The following is a 17,039-nucleotide window of genomic DNA, read 5'->3' as shown; positions in this document are numbered from 1 at the left end:
GTTGCTCGAAGCCTCGAACTCTCCAAAAGTGTGGCCATGCCCATGTCGGATCCTTAAAAAATGCACTACTTTTGAAGGATCCGACATGTACCCAATGAGATTTTTGAAGAGTCCGAGCAACATAGCTTGAAACCATATCAACATCAATTACTCAATATCAGTTCGTAATAGATATAACAATCAATAGAAAGATCTAGATCTATATATGGACTTCATATCCAAATATAGAAGGACCAACTTTGTAGCAAAAATAAAAGCTCCATTCTTTCCCTACTCTATTATCTAACCATTTAACCTGAGTGAACGGAATTTCACTATTTAAAAACTCTGACTTCTTTCTTTTAGTTTTACTATTTGCATATGTTCCCTATGATTCTCTCATAGATTCAACTCAATATCTTTATATCAGTGGTAAGCAATCTATATACATTTATTCTCGCACAAGCTTAACATAAAACGGAGAGTTCATACAGCCTATTGTACCCAGAATTTCTAAAACACAATGGGCCGAAGAAGACTACCAATAAATGAACTACAACAACATACGTAGTGTGATCCAACAAGTGGGATCTAGGGAGGATAGAGTGAAACAAACCTCATCTCTTCCTTAAAAACAAAGAAAGGTTGTTTCCGATAAACCCTCGGCTCAAAACAAATGAAAAAGACAACATCAGGCACAAGCAGGAATAACAAGAAGAAAACACAATGAACAAGGCTAGGGAAAGAACCAATAGAAATAACAATCTAAGAATAAGAAAATACAAGACTACAACTAATTCTCCAAGAATTGGAAAGCAAAGCACTCGACTACCTACTAACCTAACTCTCAACCTCCACTCCCTCCTATCAATCCTCGATGAACCGAAGAAAACTAAATGAACTACGAAACAGATAAAAATGATGTAAACAAAAACATACATCCACTAGTTCCAGCCAACTCCCGCAATCATAAAACAAATACAGTCAATAGCATGCAGATCAACCGGCATTAAAAGGAAAAATAAACAAACTAACACCAAAATCCCAACATTACCATCAACCACCTTAATATAGCAATTTCAAGGTATCTAACATTACATTTAACAATCCACAGACAGCATAAGTTTATTCCTGAGTTAATGCAGCTTGTAAGAAGTTGAATTAGCCGAACCCTAGATATTTTCTCACTGCAGACGCAAATATTTAACAAAACAACAATACTACAAAAATGGGAAAGCAAAGCACTCGATTACTTACTAACTTACTATCATAATTCTTAACCTCCACACCCTCCTATCAAGGGCCATGCTAAGAAATGAACTATACAACAACAACAACATACCTAGTGTATTACCACAAAGTTGGGTCTGGGGTCTGGGAAGGTAAAGTGTACGCAGTTCATAACACTACCTCAGATGAAGTAGAGAGGTTGTTTCCGATAGACCCCGGCTCAGCATCAAAACTAATAAAAATGAACTATGAAACATATAAAAATAGGTACAAAATAACACGCATCCACCAATTCCAGCTAACTCCCAGAAGCATAAAACACATACAGAGTCAATAATATGCACATCAACAGGCCTTAAAAAGGAAATATAACAATGCAATGCCAAAATCCAAACATTCTCCATCAACCACCTTCAGATAAAGGCAATTTCAAAATATCTAACATTACATTGTACCGCCTTAACAATCCACAGACAACATAAAAGTAGCTGAATTATCCGAACCCTAGGTATGTAACAAAACAACAATAAACAAAATAACCTCAGTGAACCTCTTCAAGGCTCAGTCTCAACGGACTCGACTTCCCCAGTAGATGACTCCTCGGCAACAGCCGGCGCCTCGAGCGCTTTGCTCTCAACCTCACTCTCAGCAGCAGGAGCAGATCTGGACTTAACCGTTTCAATCATCCGTTTGCTTATCTCCTTTGAATAAACCTCAAGTATCTCAATTCCGTCATCGTTACCGTTGGCGGTAGATCCAGCAGCAACGAAAGCTTCCTCTTCAATTCTCCTAGCGGCATCGGAAGCCTCGTCTTGTGGGAGCGTTCCGTAACGCTTAGAGAGAATTGAAGGTGTTGATAGAGACTCGATGAGGCGGTTGATTACAGCGTCACGAGTACGTTGAGTTGGTGGCCAAATGCTGAAGGAAATGGTAGAGGGTTTGATTTGGGATTCTGGGGATTGAGGTGAATCGATTTCCGCCATTGATGATGGTGGTGGACTGGTGGAGCTGTGATGTAGAAGATTAGGGTGTTCTAGAAGTTTCTAGTGCTTGCTGGTGGGAAATGAGATGAATGAAAAAGGGATCGGGGAAATATATAGGGGGAGAATTAATGATGAAATTAATTCATGGGATTAATGTGATTCGCGAATAAAGAGGTGGATCTCGAATGCTGTGATTATGATGAAAGATGGGCTAATCTGTGGGCCGATGTGTAGCCCAAAATGTGTTGCATCGAAAGTGGTGATGTTTCATTTCACCAATTTTTCTGGGTAATTTTCATAAAAGGAAAAGTATAAAAATGAAACTTTAAATTAAACTATTTTCACGAAATGGCTATAGAATTTAAATTTCACGTTTTAAAATTTTCAATTTGCTGGCTTGTTCTATATTATTTCTACTTATCTTGTATATAATTTTTATACATATAAATATGGGAAAAGGACACTTTATAGCACTTTTTAAAATAATGGCTCAAATTTAAAAACTTTTCAAAAAGTAGCCAGTCGAATATACTATTTACGTTATAGTCATTCCGAATTTGGATCATTTTGACCTACGTAGTCCATATACAGTCCATATACAATACTGATATAGTATTCAACTTGGGCAATTTAATCCTTTAAAAAATATTTCAATTTTTTTTTTGCTATAAATTTTTTAACTGATCAAATATTCTGTTTTTTTAATTTTTTAGAAATAATAATAATTAAATTATATAAAAATAATATAATTGTTAAATAGAATATGTATCTATATAAGATATATATAGAGAAATTGTATAGTTCTATTAAATATGTATATGCATAAAAGAGTCCGGAGCCAAAAGGGCTATTTTTTTATTAAAAATACCAAAACGGATAATTAATTTTAAAAAATACCAAAACGGACAAATCGTTACGGATCCAGCGACTTATATCGCCGGGCCCACAACAATTAATAAATCACTGGGTCAACAACGACTTATATGTTGCTGATAGTGAGGCGACTTGCTGCCAAGATTACTGTTCCCATGTGAATTAAAAAAAGTGTGCATCCTTGAATCAAAAAGTGTGTGCATCCTTGAGTATATTCGTGCAGCCTTTGAAAAGTAAAAAGATTCCTCCACTATTGATGTAATCCATGCAGCCTTTGAAATGTTTGTGCTGCATTTTTTTTTAAAAAAAAGTAATGTTTGCACGTGAATAAATATCTGTTTGCATCTAAATTCCGTCTATATATTCAGTTGGAAGTAATTCATATGTTCATACGAAAAAATTTTAAACTGAAAAAAAATTACAAATATTTAATCAAAATACAAGTTAAGGCATCAATTATAAGGTATGTTAATCTATAGTTTTTACGTTATTTTTATTGTGAAGTATAAAAATATTACATCGAGTTCTTAAACTCAAATTTTATATTCTTTAAATAATCTTTATTAAAATTACAAGCAAAACATCGATCCCAAAAAATTTGGGACATCAATGGACAAGATATGTGTTTAAATACACGTCGTGCCGATACTAAATTTTGGTTGCACATACAGGAGCGTCCATTGCATTATCGAATCCTTCAATATTTAAGTTTTTGTAGATTTAGAGGAATTGTAGAAGTAGGAAACATTCCATACGATGTTGGACTTATAAGTGCATTGATTGAGAGGTGGCACCCCGAAACTCACACATTTCACTTGCGAATTGGTGAGACCACTATTACATTACAGGATATTGAAATTATGTTTGGAATGGTTGTAGATGGGAATCCTATACTTCTAGAAGGCTCTACCGATTTAGGAATTGTAGCTAAACGACAAATGATGCGTGACTTAACAGGATGGGAACCTCCACTAGATTGCTTTTGTGGAATTAGAAGAATACTTGTATCTAAATTAGATGCATATGTAAAAGAGTTAGATGATATCACTGATGATACTCCCGAAATTGAGGTGCAACAGAGAGTTAGGTTGTACCTATTATGGTTGTGTGGAGGTACATTATTTCCTGACAAGTCTAATTCTAAAATATCTTTGGACTATTTAATCGACTTGCAAGACTTAAATGGAATGTCGCCAAAGGCTTGGGGCGCAGCCGTATTGTCATTTTTATACTATTCTTTATGTAGTGCATCCATGTCTTCTTCTAGTGATGTATGTGGATTTCTTGCCTTAGTCCACGTGCGTGAAACTTAATATTTGTGTTTTAAAATTTGTACTACTTAATTTTATTGTGTTATTAAAATTAGTTGATTTTATATTTTTTTAGGTATGGGCATGGGAGCGTATTATTCCACTTCAGCCAGCACCACACCCTCTGTGGGCAAACCATCATGAGGCCTCGGCTCTACTTGCATGAAAGTGGAGATGAGGTATAGTTCATGATAATGAAGCGAGAAACATACTTGTCATAATTAGAGATGTCCTGAATAACCTAACTATTGAGCAGGTAATTGAAGTTTTAATACTCATGATTTGTCATGTTGATAAAAAAAAATTATAATGTAAGAATTGAAAAGTACCATATTTGTCACTAATAGATTTTCTTATGTATAATTACTGTGTTTTATAACAATCTATTTATTTTATAGTTTATTCGAGAGCTCTATTCAGAAGAAATACTCAATGAATTGTCCGTGTGGTGTCAGAGAGGAGAACCTATTTAGATGGTTAGAGTGCCACTTATTTGTGGAATAGTTCGCGAGTGGCATATGGTTGATCGGGTTGTTGGACAATTTGGTTATCTCCAGCATGTACCTGGACCGTGTACTCATTTTCACGAACAACATTTAAGCGTGATAACCGAAATAGAATAACACAAGAAGTTTTAAATTATAACGAAACAAAAAATATGTGAGATACACGTCGGGAATATATTTTTGAGCCCCATCATATAAACAATCAATTAGAGTATATTCATTGATATTGTAATCATGCTCGCATGTTAATTGGAAATCCAGAGCATGTTGTTCAAAGAGGATACCAACATATGACAGGCAGACATGAGGCCTTGGTACGTATATTCAAAAAACCTTAATACACGTCAGTGGTCTTTTTAATACATGTCAATGATCATTTTTATTTTGTATTTTTAGGCTATGGGACATGAAATCATTTATCGGATGACTCAATTGATTTTACGTGATTCAATAGCAACTAGCGAGATGTATGAATTTGCATCAGAATTTGCCCGTATTTCTTCGGAATCAATGAATTCTGCCTATCTATGAACACGATTGAGCTTTGCTCCTAATTATGCACTACCGACTCAATCTGCGGAATTACCACCAGTGCAAGTTCGCCGTCAGAGACGTCAATCTGAATCTAGAGATAGTACGCGTTAGGGTAGAAGAGGTGGTCGTAGTAGTATGGCAGATCGTAGTGAAGAACCACATGATAATTTTGGCTTGTCTTTAGCTACTACTACCGAGGCGTATTATCCTATGTTTGAATTTGGTGAACCCTCAACAGCTGTCACTGATTTTTCACGCGAAGAAACAATTGGTTTTGTAACGCCACCCGTTGTGCAATATGATTTTGCGCAATTAAGTGAATTTCATCATGCTCCCCAATCAGGAATGCGTGAATTTTTCATGAATAACTCTCCATTTAATGAGGCGTTAAGCTTTTCTGATGTGAGTCGGTAATTAGTATAATATATTTAATAATTTATAATCAATTAATTAATTATTATTTATTTAATTATATTTCATGTTATTACAGGCAACAATGTCCAATGCAGAAACTTCTCAACCACATGTATGATGTCATTTCTTAATTTACATACTTCATTTTATTTGTAGTCTTAAATAATCTTACCTTTAAAAATTTTTTGTAGGTTACGAGAGAAAATGATCGTCGAAGATCAACTAGGCCACACGTACCAACTTATTGTGGCATGGGTAGTCGTCATGATCACGTTGGGAGACAAAATTAATCAAAAGTTTTGTTGGTCGTAGCTTCAAAAGACCAAATTTAGGTAGGTTAATTTTTTCTAGTGTAATTTAGGTAGGCTAATTTTTTTCTAGTGTTATTTAGGTAGGCTAATGGTAAATTATGCAATTTTTGTTATGTTTAGATGAATTTAAAGTTACACCGTCATAAAATTTTATATTATTATGTTCAATTCCCTTGTCAAGCCAACAAACATAAATTAGCTAGCAGTAGATTATTTTATAAGACATATTACATGAAAAATACTACATATAGACTAATAACACAACATAAAATAATAATATATGAAAATCACAAACTACTAAGCTCGTCCAGGACAACGTGCCTTAGTGTGACCTGTTTCTTTGCAAATACTACACTTTCTAGCCATGCGAGTTGGAGCAATATCCATATCATTCTTAAGTCGGGTTCTTTCTTCAACACCAGATGTCCGCATATATTCAACGTTTGCAACTAAAGCAAATGGGGCTGGCGGCCAATATCGTTCATTACTCACGGGGTAAATTTTACCACTATACGTTTGTTTGTATAGCTTGATGCTGTAGTACTTGCTAACATATGTATTAGGTTCGATGCCACGAATGCCACAAAACTTAATACAATGTGAGCATGGCATGTGATAATTCTTCCATTTTTCAAAAGAACATATTTTTTTCTTGGCAGTAACTGTGTGGACATTTCCACCCTTACCATCACATGCAAAAGTAAGAATCTCAAATACCCCATCACCAGTTTGACAAGTCATCATGTCAGTGCGATTGCGCTCTATCCCAATAATCTAAGAATTTGTTTTCAACGGCAGGAGGCCATAGATTATTATTTTGTAATAAAGCATCAGCAAGATTGCTTCGTTCCACAAAACGGTCAATAAGAGCTTTAAAAGTCATGCAAACCATAGCAGTCACTGGAAGCCCCCGAACTTTCTTCAACAAACCATTATATGACTCGGATACATTTGTTGTCATGGCACCCCATCTACGACCATCATCCTTATACATTGTCCATTTATCTAGCGAAAATTTATCTAACCACATATATGTTGCAGGGGACAATATCTTAATTTGTTCCATTCTTTGAAAAAACTTCCTTTCTTGATGCTCCGTGGAAGCCGACCACATTAAGTTCTCGATCTCTCTATTCAATTTTTTTTAATTAAAATTGACTTTCAAGTGTCGAACACAAAATCTATGAAAAGTGTTTGGTGGACTCAACCAATCATAAGACTGAACACATTGTAATATTCTTTTATGACGGTCGGAAATGAAACCATTTTTTTTCTCTCACCGATAACATGCCTCCATAATAACTTAAGAAACCATGACCATGATTCAAAACTTTCACGTGCAACAAGAGCATATACAAGCGGAAGAATATTACCATTAGTATCAATCCCAACAGCAATTAATAGTTTCAAATTGTACAAACCATAAAGATGGGTACCGTCTATTGAAATGACGGGCCTGCGGTATTTGAAACCATCAATGCTCGGTTTAAAATTCCAAAATAAAAATTTAAATATTTTCTTACCCTGCATTGTTTAAGAATAGTGCTCCCATTCAACAACAGTACCGGGATTGAAATATTGTAGTGAAGTCATGTAGCGAGGTAATGCTTTGAAAGAACTTTCAAAATCTCCATATACCATCACAAATGCTTTTTTTCGACCTCTTTGAGCTTTTCTATAACTGAGAGTAAAATAATGCTTTGACTTGATGACTTCTCGAACCGCCTTAATACTGATATTCGGGCTCTGCATAATATGTGGTACCAACCTAACAACAATCATATTGATGTTTAGATTGAAATGATCTTTCTTGTAGTTATCAGTCAGACAAGTATGTGGTTGTATCATTTTCCTGCTTTCCACATACCACCTGAAATCTCTCGAAAGCGAATCATCCATTGCATCCCAAATATGTAACGCTTGCACATAATCCTCCAGCTCTTACTTTTGGATCTATCACAAATATACTCCTTTCTTTTTTTAAGACTAAACATTCTCACAACAACTTTCATTTGTTTTTTATTTGTGAATAACATACCTAATTACATATAGATTCAAATAAGTATTAGTCGATAAAAAAATAAAATTAATTATTTTAAAAATTGTAGTTAGCAAAAATCTAACCTGTTTGAATGAATTCCGGATTCTTTAAATTCCAAAGAGTAGCTTGATTGAAACTATCATCACATGTGTACGCAAAATCTCCTGCGCTTTCTTCGGTATTATCCAAATATGGAATTTCTATTGATGGATGACTAACACTACGAGCAACCAGAGCTGCATCTTCTCCAATTATATTATCATCATCAGACGTTTCAACATCATCCATTGATTCATATTCTGAAGGTTCATCACTGTCTGATCCACACACTTCATTATCAGCTACATCATCATTATTTTCCACAATATATGTAGGCCGAGTCAGTGTACCTTCAAAACCATTACATTTATAAAACAGAAAAAAGTTAAACATAATTAGTATAAGTTATAAATTAATTTAATTTAAAAAGTTTTTATATTTACCCATTGATTGACTCCAGCAGAAAAGAATGTTGCTGATGACTAGAATTCAAATTTTGCATGTGCATATGAGCATTGCTAGGTCCCCCAATATCAAAATTATGCACATTTCCATCAGAGTTATCATAGTGCATATCAACCCAACCACCACATTGTGTATTTAAATTACTTATATCATTTGAGTGTCTACCAAATTCTCCCACTCTTTGATATTGGACTATGTTCCTTGAAGAATCAACATTTAAATTCGATAAATGTGATGTATCACAAAGATCAAATTCATTGTCGGTGGATTTTTGAACGATAGGACAACGTTCAATTGACGCATATATATCGAGACTTGTGTCACACCCCTGTTTTTCACCGCATCCGACCCCGCTAGGGAGTTGGTTTTAGAGAAAATGGGTTTTTCCAATTGAAGTGACGTTTTGAAAAGGGATTATTTTATTTACAGAGTCGCCACTTGGAATCGAGTTTGGGTGTTCCAAGTCACCTTATTGAATCCCTATTCAAAAGGAAATGACTCTTTATTTTTATTTTTTGGTTTGCGAACTAGGAATCCGGATAAGGAATTCTGTTGACCAAGAGGAAGGTGTTAGGCACCCCTCGAGTCCCGTGGTTCTAGCACGGTCGCTTTAATGACTTATGTCTGGATTAAATTAATCTTTTGGATACATAATATTTGTTGGCCTAAAAGTTACTTACATTCTACTTTGAATTTATTTTAAATTATTTAAAACTGTATTGATGTGTGGTTTACCGATAGTAATACTTTTTGGCCTTATCACGAGTTTTGATACATTTCTCATGCTTTTGAAGCATTTATGAGTCATTCCCATTTTCCTAGTCTAAAGAAGCACCTAATAGGTTTAAAATCTACCCAACCCAATTCAATCGGCTTCAAACGGTAGGTTAATTTACTACAACGAATGGTCGGTAGCAGGGCTTTCCAACCTCATCGTTAATTTTCACTTGTATGTTAAACTTTAAATTTTCTTTTGATCAAAATCTAACCTTGGTCTTTTACAAGTTCGCTCCCTTACAAACGGATTTTCCCTCTCTTTTTATTTTCTTTAGTGCGAGGGATCTTGATACAACTACCTTATTTACATCACACTAAATAAGGATTAGACCTTAGGAACCGTTCCAAGCCCAACCATTATTTAATATTGTAATCCCAAAACATTAAATATACCCGAGGCATCGAAACCGTAGACATGAAAAGAAATCATTGAGAGAATCCACTTGAGATAATAATAAGAATTGCACCTTTTAAAATTACGCATGGCAATGATTTTTTTTTTTTTTAAATGTGTAGTCCAGAATCCATTTCATGTTATCTGTAGAAAACTCAAACAATCTATTTTTTTTTTATATAAAAAAAAACACAAACTGGAAATCTCGTGGGATTAACTTGTTAAACATTCTAACTTACAACAAAATAAAATTAAAGTCCAGGGACGGGTCTTACTAGTTTCAAATTTTACTACCATCATTTATATACTACCTTTCTACATTAACTTATATTATACATATTTAGTACCAATCCTACTCCCAAGTGCCTCTTAGAAGTGCACGTATTGGAGCTATTTCCCAAATTCAAACAATTAAATTTTTTATTCGACTAAAATGATCATGTTTTCAGAGAAAAAAAAACTAAATTAAACTATTGATGTTAAAACTAATAAAGGGTTGACCCATTATTTTTGACTAAGTAGAATATTATATAACTATTAGCTATAGAAATTTAAGCATTTAATCTTTACAAAACTAATGACAAAGCAATAAATATAATTAATAATTTTTTTTTTTTTTTTACTGTAACATAGCCAAAAATATATACTATATTTGAAAGTAAGCTATTACAGTTGCTAACAAACGGGTTAACTGAATTCGTAGTCATCTAGATATTCATTAATTGATATACATCGTTAGAAAGGCAGTATTCGTACACAAATTAGCACCAAATAATAACAACTATGTTTTCCTTAAAGTGATCAAGAGTGACTTAAGCGTACAATTTATATCAAGAATGAATAGTGACATAATAAATCAAATCACAAAAACTAAATGACACGCGAAACTAACTAAACAACTTTATTCATGATTTGATTCACAATAAAACTTGCAAAATAAATAGTATGGGATCAAATAAAAACCTGTATGACGAATTAAATCAAAAGGGAAGCTTTTATGTCGAACCAAAAAACTCAAACAGAGATCCTAAACTCCAAACCCAAATTTCTTTTCCTCTTCTCCTTTGATTTTTCTTTATTTTTTCAATCTTTTTCTCACTTATTCCTTTTTTTTTTTTTTTTTGCTTTTGTTTTCCTTTTCTCTCATCCGTGCCTCCACTGTGTTGTCCGTGTGTACATGATATATATAATGATGTATGTGTGTTTGTGTGTGTTATATTGTGTTGGGTAATAGTGGGGAACGTGGGAGAGGAGGTGTAGGATAATTGGGAAACGTGGGAGTTGGGTAGATTTTAGGATTTGACTTTATCTTTTTTTTTTTTCTTTTTAGTAATAATTTAAACAAAATAAAAATGATGAAATTTATTTAAAACTAATAAAATATGGATAAGTTAAGTAGTTAATCTTAGAAATATGACTAAGGAAATATTAATATCACTAGATTATTTATTTAAAATTTAAAAGAAGAAAACAAATATATTTTTTGAAAATTCTTTTTTTTTTTTATAAATAAATAAGTAATAAAAATAAATAAATAAAAACTTATTTTAATATGACTTTATTTTTGTAGTTTTTCAAACTTTAAAAGCAATCTTGTAAAAATAAGATAAAAATTAAATGTATATATTAAACACTAAATGACGTAAAACATTCGGTTTGGTCAAAAATTAGGTGTTTACAACTTGTTAAGTTAATACGACTACCAAAAATCTTAATAGTACGGAGAAATATAGATAAAGAATCATCATTCCAAATACAAGTCTCACCGTACGTTATAACTCCATTTAGAGTAAAAGACGTTGGATATCGTCCCGTGATAACCACTACATCTTCTGGATCAGTTATACCCATTTTATTTCTTAGTATGCATTGCAACCGCTCATATTTAAGAGATAATGGAAATATTTGTACAACTATAGGCGACCGACTATATATTACAGAACCAGCTTCATATAAACTTTATCACCCCAATATAAATTTACTCTTACTGTATCTTCATTCATTTTTTCAATACTAAAAATAGTAAGCTGAATAAAAATAATTTTTGAATAAAATTGTATGTAAGTTGAACTTGTAGTATGAAAACTCTTCATGCAAACCCTATATTCGTGTACACTTTAGAACAACTCACATGCATGCATTATTTGTCTATTTTATTTCCCATGCATTATTCTCTCAAAAAGCTGCCTTATTCCCTTTCACATAAAGATTCAAAAGTTGCATGTCTCATGCCTTTAATTTATTCACAACAGCGAAAAAAAAAAATCAAAGGCTGCACAAGCCTTGTCACATCAGCCATAAGCCAAAAAAAATAAAATCAAAGGTTGCAGTTGCCGTAAGCCTTATCACATCCTGGCAGCAAGTCGTCTCACTGTCAGCGACATATAAGTCGTTGTTGACCCAGCGATTTATTAATCGTTGTGGGCCCATCGACTTATAAGTCGCTGGATCCATAACGATTTGTCCATTTTGGTATTTTTAAAATTAATTGTCCGTTTTGATATTTTTAATAAAAAATATCCCTTTTCGCTCCGTTCCTATGCATAAAATATATATAAAAATATATAAAAAGTGTATGAAAATTATATAATTGTTGTATAAAACTTGTAAAAAAAAAAAATACAGTTATTGTATAAATTATTTATCAAAACTGTATAATTTTCGTATAGAATATTTATATGTATAAGATTTGTATAGAAACTGTATAGCAGGTGTGTAGAAACGGTATAGAACGAGCTAGTAAATTGAAATGGATAGAAAGTGGAATTTAAATTTCATGACCATTTTCATGGAAATGGTTTAATTTGAAGTGTCGTTTCTGTCCTTTCCCCTATAAATATTCTATACGAAAATTATTAAGTTTTGATACATAATTTATACAATAATTGTACTTTTTATTACACATTTTATACAATAATTATATAATTTTTATACACTTTCTAAATATTTTTATATATATTTTATACATATACATATTTGATAGAACCGTACTATTTCTATACATATATCTTATATAGATACATATTCTATATAACAATTATACAGTTTTTATATAATTATATTTAATTATTATTTCTAAACAAGTTAAAATATTTATACAAAAAAAACTGAAATATTTTTAAAAGAGTCGAATGACCCAAGTTGAAAACTATATCAGTATTGTATATGGATTGTATCAGTATTGTATATGGACTGTATCTGAACTATGTGGATCAAAATGACCCAAATTAGAAAATGGCTATAAAGTGAAAATAGTATACCCGACTGACCACTTTTTGAAAAAATGTCGAACTTGAACTATTTATTTTAAAATGTGCAACACAGTGTCCTTTCCCCTTTCATAAATCCCACCAGGTTTTTCCTTAATTACCTTTTCTTCCGTTTTTTTAAATAAATTTTCTCTCTTCCAGATATTAATTATTCATATACATAACTGAATGTTAATATTCATAAATATCTTATGTATCATATTTAACTTTCTTAATGATATTTAGAAAATAAATCAAGTCTAATAATTATCCAAAATGATATTTAAGAAAATAAATAAAGTCTAATAATTATTCAAAATGATATTTAAGGAAATAAATCACATCTAATAAGTATCCAATATTATACCTTATTAGTGTGTGATTAATGAATTCCTTAATTAAATAAATTTTTCCAAAAAAATATACTCCTAAAAGGAAATTTACCACATAAATCCACTAGAAAATTTTAGAGCCAAAGAAAAAAGACCCTTATAAAATAAAGGTACATAGAAAATTTTAAAACAAAAAAAAAGACTCGTATAAAATTTTTTTTACTACGTAAGTCTACGGAAAATTTTACTATCTAGTCTACATATAAATGAAATTTTACCACATAAGTATGAAAAAATTGAAACAAAATAATAAATTCTTATAAGATTTGAAGAACATGGCAACAGTGAAACCTAACCCTTATACATATAGATTTGCAAAATGCATATCACAAGCATAACATATACATAACAATATGAACACAAAACTTGAAAAATATAAAGATGGCACATCATAGACATATCGAACGTTCTTTTATATACAAAACACGACTATCTATATGGGCTAAAATACACACAGTTCGTCTTGTCTAACAGAGCCATATACGTAACCGTGATATGTATAACACTATTGATGCATAACATATACATAACTCTGTAATGTATATGACCTGAAATTAAACAGCCCAGCAGTATCTGTTTCAATACATATGCATAACAAATTTATGTATATGGGTTGAAATAAAACGTCCAACAAATGACATAACTACAAATATATTCATAACTCGCTATGTTTCATATTTCAAAATAACAACATGGATTTACTAAGTAATCTGGCCATATACATAACAAATTTAATGTATAAGAAGGCGACATAACAAATTTAATGTATAAGAAGGCGACTCTAACGCTATACATAACTAATTTATGTATAAGGTTGAAATAACAACAAAACGCTATTATATAACAATGTATAAAAATGCGTAAATCGACAAAAAAATATAAATTCATCAACAATCACTATACCTTTGGAAGACGCGGTAGTGATGATTCTTCACTTTTTATCTTACATGAAGATTTAGCAACGGCTTTTTTAGAGCTTGTACGAGCAATTTCCCTCGACTTCTTCATCTTGGCGGGGTAGTTTCGGTGTTTCAATCTATTTTCTCTAAAACTCGGACCAGACTCTAATACTATGCTTAAGTTTTGAGAATTGCGCACATACAATAAGTAACTCGTAGATTTTTTATTTAGTAAAGTTGAAAAAATTAAGAAATTAAACTAACCTCAAAAATAAATTGAAGAAGATAATGATGTTCAACAATTTGATAAGATAAGGTTTGTAAATTCAAACCTGAAATCTCTTAATTGTGGTTGCTTGATTTTAGGCATAAATTGTGGAGGTGTGATATGTATATGGATATGTATGTGGAGGTTGGAGAGATAAAGTGTAAAAAATGGGATATTTGTAATTAGTTTTGGTAGATGGGATTTTATATAATAATAGAAAGTTAGGATGTATATTTATGTAATTTTTCCATTTTTTGTAGCGACCCAAAAATACACCCTGGTCGCCACATGGTGCTTACGGTCCCTAGAGAGACCACAAGCTAACCCATGATCTGGTACCTACTGTGAGTACTGAATAATATACTGATGATGAAGACATGTGCGGAAAATCAGCAGATAATGTCATAAGGTTTTAGAAACTGGAAACAATACTGAATTATAAGACTGAAAGCAACTATCTGAAAACTGATAAAAATTGATAATCTAACTGACTACCTGAAAGTATCTGAAATCCTCTAACTGACTGAGAAGTTGATGGGACAAGCCCCCAACTAACTCCGACTGATTAACTGAAAGGAAATACTGAAAGAAACATATTAGGTCCTCAAAATATGAGGACTCACCACTGTGATGTTGCTGATAAGATGAACTGTCTAAGTGCGACCAGGGAACTGTGCATCTGCACCTATGATATTAAACATCATAGCACAAAAAACGAGTATGCGGTCAGTACTTTGAATGTACTGGTATATGAAATGAGGTTAGGCTGAAATGCATGGGTTCATGTGCATGAGATAGTAACTAATTGAATGACATGAGGTAACTAAATATGAGTACATGAGAAACTGAAATACTGAGAATGCAAGACCAAACATATAACATGATTCTGAAATAGTCTGTAAAATGAAATACTGAAATTTGATAACTGTATGTTATGGTCATTGCAAATCTGAATGGAATTTTGTACTAAGTATTGAAACTGAAACTGTGTGAGATATTATCTGACCGGCATGCCCTAAATCTGAGCTGATAGGGATCCAACATATGACCCAGTTGAAAGGGTGCTAGTACCATGCCGTGAGTACTAACAATGGTTGTGTCAACCCTAAACTAACAAGAAGACAGCTTGTCAACCCTAAACTAATAGAAAGACTCATGAGATATGTGTCAACCCTAAACTAGTAAGAAGACATCCCAAACCGACACTAGCTACGTAGTTCTGTAACTCAGAAATTGCTACTAAGGGGCAAACTCTATACTAACAGGATGCCTCTATCCTTGGGTTCGCTCGGTGCTGAATCCTACTTCCAACTGAACTGACACTGATTATGGGACTGAACTAAGTTTAACTGAGGAAGGAACTGACTTGGATTACTGAACTGATCTAAGTTTGACTGACATGATAACCAACTGAACTGATAATACTCATACGTGTCTGAGACCATTCTGAAAATACTGAGACTAAGTAAACAACTAATTTTTGGATGTTCATAACCCCCAGGACTCGATAGTAATAACAATAGGACCACATGAAAAAATTTGAAAGCTTAGAGGGGAATCCTTGTTCAACATTCAACAAACACATGAGGGTCAAAAATTAAACTATGAGAATAGTTAAATCATATGATAATAACATAATCGCAATACTAAAATCATGGGTTAAAGATGTAACATACGAAAATCACCATTCAAACGTGTCAAGGAAAAATTTCAATGAAAACACATGGTAAACATAATTGAAATCAAAGTTCATAGTAGCTTTTTGAAGATAACTCATAATAACATGTAAAAATCATGGCTTTAAACTTAAAAACAAATTCTTGGGCTCCATGGGTGAAAAGGACCCATGAATGAACATCACGCATACCTTAATTGATGAATTTGTGAAGGTTCTTGATGATTTTCTTGAAAACTAAGCTTGAATCCCTTGATCCTTTTAAAGAGGCTATGGTTTGTTTCTTGAGAGATGAAACTTTCTTTTGAGAGGATTTTGTGAATAAGATAGCAAATTATGCTTTAGGGACCCTAAATCCCGTGTTATGGACCAAATGGGTGAAGGGAAAAAACTCAATTGCCCTTGGAAAAATGGAATCAAAATCTGGAAAATAAAGGGGGAGCGATGGAGCACACGCCGCGGGCTCTAGTCCACCGGACTGAACCACACGCCGCGGGCTCTACCGCGGGCACCCCTACCAGTGAATTGGGGCGTGCGACGCGGGCTTATCCCGATGGTGCTACTGTTTTGAAAGTCCAAACATACCCTTACGCTGGTCCAAAATTTTTAAAACTCACTCGAGACGTGCTATCGACAACCCCGATCATGAATCAACTTAAAAATTAATATTTCGAGGCCAGGAAGATCGAGAATAAAATTAT

General features: G+C 32.9%; 2 protein-coding genes and 1 long non-coding RNA gene across 3 annotated transcripts; 1 reads left to right on the top strand and 2 right to left on the bottom strand.

The window, feature by feature from the left end:
• Nucleotides 1-1,548: 1,548 nt before the first annotated feature.
• Nucleotides 1,549-2,424, bottom strand: LOC107867192 (MFP1 attachment factor 1). Its single transcript, XM_016713329.2, has one exon. The coding sequence runs from the start codon at nt 2,190-2,192 to the stop codon at nt 1,764-1,766; it is 429 nt and encodes a 142-aa protein (XP_016568815.1). The 5' UTR covers nt 2,193-2,424; the 3' UTR covers nt 1,549-1,763.
• A 1,261-nt stretch (nt 2,425-3,685) lies between these two features.
• LOC124898089 (protein MAIN-LIKE 2-like) lies at nt 3,686-4,541 on the top strand. The gene is made up of 2 exons (XM_047411714.1): nt 3,686-4,336; nt 4,452-4,541. The coding sequence occupies exons 1-2, from the start codon at nt 3,686-3,688 to the stop codon at nt 4,539-4,541; spliced, it is 741 nt and encodes a 246-aa protein (XP_047267670.1).
• A 1,939-nt stretch (nt 4,542-6,480) lies between these two features.
• Nucleotides 6,481-11,307, bottom strand: LOC107869453. The gene is made up of 3 exons (XR_007054715.1): nt 10,820-11,307; nt 8,265-8,570; nt 6,481-8,178 (listed from the first exon to the last, which is right to left on the bottom strand). It is a non-coding gene; the product is annotated as an uncharacterized LOC107869453 (long non-coding RNA).
• Between the last annotated feature and the right edge of the window lie 5,732 nt (nt 11,308-17,039).

Source organism: Capsicum annuum, chromosome 4 (assembly GCF_002878395.1).
Source record: "Capsicum annuum cultivar UCD-10X-F1 chromosome 4, UCD10Xv1.1, whole genome shotgun sequence".
Classification (NCBI taxonomy): domain Eukaryota; kingdom Viridiplantae; phylum Streptophyta; class Magnoliopsida; order Solanales; family Solanaceae; genus Capsicum; species Capsicum annuum.
This window is presented reverse-complemented; position numbering and strand designations above follow the sequence as displayed.